The 4,693-nt window shown below is 31.1% G+C and overlaps 1 protein-coding gene across 1 annotated transcript; it reads left to right on the forward strand.

Annotated features, from left to right (window-relative positions):
- Window positions 1-1,169: 1,169 nt before the first annotated feature.
- LOC149551984 (histidine-containing phosphotransfer protein 1-like) lies at window positions 1,170-2,624 on the forward strand. Its single transcript, XM_089790158.1, has 6 exons — window positions 1,170-1,281; window positions 1,535-1,665; window positions 1,823-1,891; window positions 2,168-2,239; window positions 2,369-2,441; window positions 2,574-2,624. The coding sequence occupies exons 1-6, from the start codon at window positions 1,222-1,224 to the stop codon at window positions 2,622-2,624; spliced, it is 456 nt and encodes a 151-aa protein (XP_089646284.1). The 5' UTR covers window positions 1,170-1,221.
- Window positions 2,625-4,693: the final 2,069 nt, after the last annotated feature.

The raw sequence follows: 4,693 nt of genomic DNA on the forward strand, positions 1-4,693 counted from the left end.
TATATATGTTTTCCCATTGATTCACTTCTAAAGAGCATAAAAATGATTTCAAAAATTTAATATTCTTATTAAAATTCTAATTTTCACCTCCTAGTAGCCATCATGAATTGATTCAACAAACATTTGTATGACATATTATTTTGTCATGGCATGTATAGAGAATCATTATATGATGAATTTATGTTAAAAAGCAGAAAAGAAATAACATTTCCATTTCAAATTGCATGTAGATGACGATGCAATACAGTACAATATAATTTGACTTATTGGTTGCAGTACAGTGGCATCTTTTCCGTTGTTGGCTTTTGCTATCAAGATTCTGTTTGATAGAATGTGTGAATTTAGATGGTTAATGAATAGTACGCCAGTAGAAATTTTTTGCCACAATTGTGAGATAAGGATAAGTGCATAATACTGAATAGAAAAATATGGAAGTGGTATACTACATTATTGATTTTTACACAATAGTGAATCTAGGGCTTGTGTCTGCTCAAGATACTCATGTTTTCCATAAATTGCACTGGGACATGTTTACATACAAAATCAAAAAATGGAATCAGATCCTCCTTTTTATCTGTAAGAAAAGTGATATTCTGTACAACATGTCCTGTCTCCTGCTATACGGCGCGTGCATTGATACATCTTGGATTCGAATTTACACAATCCTCCTTTTTTTTTAATACACTTTTGTCAAGAATTTCTTAAATACTATTTAGTGAAATAAGTTTCATCCGTTTCTAAAACACAACAAGCTTACAGAAATGTGCAGGGAGAATAACTTAATCATTTGAAACGAATACTTTGTAATGGGAATAAATGAATCATTTCCCTCAAGAATCTCTTAAACACTATTCAGTGAAATAACTCTCATCCGTTTCTGAAATACACCAAGTTCAAATTAATGTCTGGTGAGAATAACTTAATAATAGAAAATATGGGCATCAACCAACGCCTGCTCATTGACAGAAACAAAACCATCTGGCATGCAAACACCCACATCAGAATTATAGAGACTATCTTTGGTATATAGAATCAAATATTTACTTTTTTGGGTGAGCAATAAAATTTGATGAGACCTAGACAATGTAATCCCCTAAGAGGAAGAAGGAAGTACACTCTATAAATTGTATGTGAAGAAGAAAGCATTTCTCATGAGCTTTTAAACCCTCAAAGGGGGCTTACTATTATTACCATCATAATTTTCACTTGCAAAGACTGAGTATGGCTACTGTTAAGTTACATCAACAGTACAGCGATCTTATCAACTTTCTTTACAAGGAGGTTGAAATTTTTATTTCCAATACACATTTTTGTGTTGTTCAATCTTTCTACTTTACTTTCTTGGCTTGTGTGAGATTTGTATACTCATAGTTTGTGTGAGAGGATGAATTTTATTTCTAGTACATATTTTTCAGTTGTTCAATCTTTCTACTCTACTTTCTTGGCTTGTGTGAGATTTTGCATACTCTTTGTGATAGTCTTCTACTTGATAGAAAAACAAAATAAAATTGTATTGGGTTGTGTTGTGTTGTAGGGGTTTTTGGATGAGCAATATTGTCAGCTGAAGCAGCTGCAGGATGAGAGCAATCCTCATTTTGCTGAAGAAATGCTTACTTTGTTTTTTGATAACTCACCCAAATTGCTCCATAGCTTAGAGGCCACATTGTATGTTCTTTTTACTCGTTTTTCAAACATGCTTCAACATTTTTTTTGAAATAATAACATAGTCAAGCTATCACAAGTATCAAATATTTGGATAGTTTGTGGTTTTTAGTAAAGACAGATAATGGCTTATAAAATGATTTAGTGGTATTATATGCAGGAACAAAGAACCGGTGGATTACAGAAAACTGGATGCTTATTTGTATCGTTTCAATGGCAGCAGCTCAAGGCATGCAAATTGCTCTCCATCATTGTTATGTATATAATTATTTTAAAACTTGCCTAGTATATTACTGGATTCTTCTAATGGTCACTTTCATTACTATCTTTTCTTGGGATGGCTTAAACATCGCATACTAAAGATTCTTCTAATGGTCACTTCTATTACTATTTTTTGTTGGGACGGCTTAACATTTCATACTAAGACTTGCTTTCTAAACTAAAAGTGTTAAATAGTCGAAATTAACTTTTTTTCCAAACTTACTGTATTGTTTGAAATAAACAGCATAGGGGCACAGAGAGTTAAGAACGTATGCATCATATTTCGTGCCTTCTGTCAAGAAAAAAAGAGAATTGGGTACACCATTTCTTCTTCAGACCTTCTAAATGGTTTCAACAGAAAATATTTCTCAAGTGATTTATATCAGATATTTGATAAAATTTATCCAGTGTAAGATATGTTGACTGTTTGCTTTAAACAAAGCAGGTGTTTGCAGTGTCTGCAACAAGTGAAGCAGGAGTATTATCTTTTCAAGGACAAGCTCGAAGACCTGCTTGAGGCAATTATCACTTTTAACTCTATAAAGACTTCTCATAAACTCTTAACAAAATCCAAAATAGTAGTCAAAAGCCACATTTAATGTTGTTATTTTGCAGTGAATATCTAAAAATGGGCTTTGGTTTAATTGCAGATTGAGCGGCAAATCTTGAGAGCAGGTGGGAGGATTTCAGCACGCTTATGATTCCTGCTTCTACAACCCCTTCACATTATAAAATGGGTGTTATGTTTCTTTTTGGCATCTGATGCTTTTATCAAGATCAATAAAAGCTCACTTTTTGAATTTGTTTGGGTATTTCCTATATTATCTATGGAGTGCATTTCATATTTTCATGAGTTCAAGACTAGTTTGGCTGATGTAAATACAATTCTTTATGCCGCAATGTAAATAGATAGTTTAACGGATTACATTTGATCAATTTTCTAAAAATCAAAAATATTATGGACTTTTTTTTCAAAATTTCATCATTTGATCTTCATGATTTGTACAGTTTGTAATCGAAAACAACAAAAAAAATTAGAAAAAAATCACTGGATCACTTTGTTTTGTCTTTAATACATTTTGTCTAAATATTGGCCTGTCCCTAGATTAACCCATAAGTCTGAAGAAATAGGAAAAAGAGCACAGTAGCAAAAGCAGTGTTTTAAGTATGTGGCAGTGGTTGGTATTGAATGTGTATAGTCTGACAATATTTAAGAGGTGTCAGAAAGGATAGATCAAAAAGAAGATAAGGTATTAAAAGTTGAAAATAAAATAAAATCATAGATTGAAGAAGAAGAATATTATTAACTGTCATCGAGGTACGAATACATTTTAGTCTTCAAATTTCTCGTCGGCACCGCTTAAGAATATAAACAATTTGATATTAAGTCAGAGAAATTTGAAAGCACGAGATAAAGAAACTTTATGATAGTTATAATAAAGTTGGTGAATATTCTTGGTTTATCCCTCTTATACGTTTAGTTGTAGAGGGACTTGGCCAGGGAGTAATTCTAAGAAGTTAGAAGAGTCATTTAGGTCTGTTTGGCAGTAGGAATATGAGTGGAATAGGCATATGTAAATTATTAGAATTTCAAATTTTTCATTTGGGTGTATCAAATCGGAATGGTGATATTATAATTTTGACCTAAAAATGAGCATTTGCAATTCCACTAAATAGGTGGAATTGCAGTTTTATTTATTTTAGAAAATATAAATTTTTAGGTCTGTGAATTCCCCATCAAATTTTGACTGAACCAAACGAAAAAATATACATATTATTATTTTCCATTCTAGAATAACAATCCCAAAATACGTATTCTTATTCTCATATTTTTATTCTTGAAGCCAAACAAACTAGTTGAAGTTGTAGACTGCAAGGTACCTCAATAACTAGTTTATATTATTAATATATTATATAAGTACTAGTTAATTTTTGAAAAAAAATTAATTAATTAATTTAGTTAGCTGAAGCTTATTTTTATAAGTTCATATTATATTTCGAAGTGAACTTAAAATCAATATGCAAAGTTAATATATTTTTCTTAATACAATTTTGTCTTTTTTAGATTAACTCCATCTCCATACCAATTTTTTTTGTCCCTACACTAGTCAGTTTGTGGTCATTATGCATCTATAATGGAAATTATTTTATCTTACCTCATTTATTTCTAAAATAATATTTAGTAATTATTTTCCGTTGTGTTTATCTTGCTAATAAGCACCTATTTAACATGGGTTGCAATAGATGCAACTAGAGTCCACGCCTTACCAAAAATAGGGACGAGACTTGCGAAAAATAGAAAGTATTTGTATTTTCAGCATCTAATTTTGAGGAATTTTATCAAGGAAATTTGGTCTATAACTTGGTTTTCCTTGCATATATGTTTACTCACTGGTGTGATCCCCGAAGTGAACATTTTGGGGGTTTGCACTATTCTTTTTTGCTTCTTTTTACTATAGATGGTTTGGTCTTGATGTGATTGTCTCCAACTAGTTATATTTTTCTCTTGTGTGTTTCTCTTTTGTAATTTTATTTTCTTTATTTTTTATCTAATATTCTTACCCTCCCTCATACTATCATTGGTATGACTGAAGAGATGGTTTCTCTCAAAGAAAGTATCATAAATCACTATTACACTAGGCCTCCATTTTCGACCAAAAATTTCGACGACAAGCCAATTTGGCTTGTCAAATTCACTTTTTCTTTTTAATATGACCCCGAAAAGGTCAAAATTTTGATCAAACTTAAGTTTGTTTGACATCAAAATTTT

Source organism: Cupressus sempervirens, chromosome 6 (genome assembly GCF_028749045.1).
Source record: "Cupressus sempervirens isolate cs-2001-9-10 chromosome 6, ASM2874904v1, whole genome shotgun sequence".
Taxonomy (NCBI): Eukaryota; Viridiplantae; Streptophyta; class Pinopsida; order Cupressales; family Cupressaceae; genus Cupressus; species Cupressus sempervirens.

Coding starts and splice junctions, on each gene's coding strand:
- LOC149551984 (XM_089790158.1), top strand. CDS start 1,222: ATGGCTACTGTTAAGTTACATCAACAGTACAGCGATCTTATCAACTTT. Junction 1,282..1,534: donor TCAACTTTCTTTACAAGGAG/GTTGAAATTTTT, acceptor GTTGTGTTGTAG/GGGTTTTTGGATGAGCAATA. Junction 1,892..2,167: donor TTCAATGGCAGCAGCTCAAG/GCATGCAAATTG, acceptor TGAAATAAACAG/CATAGGGGCACAGAGAGTTA.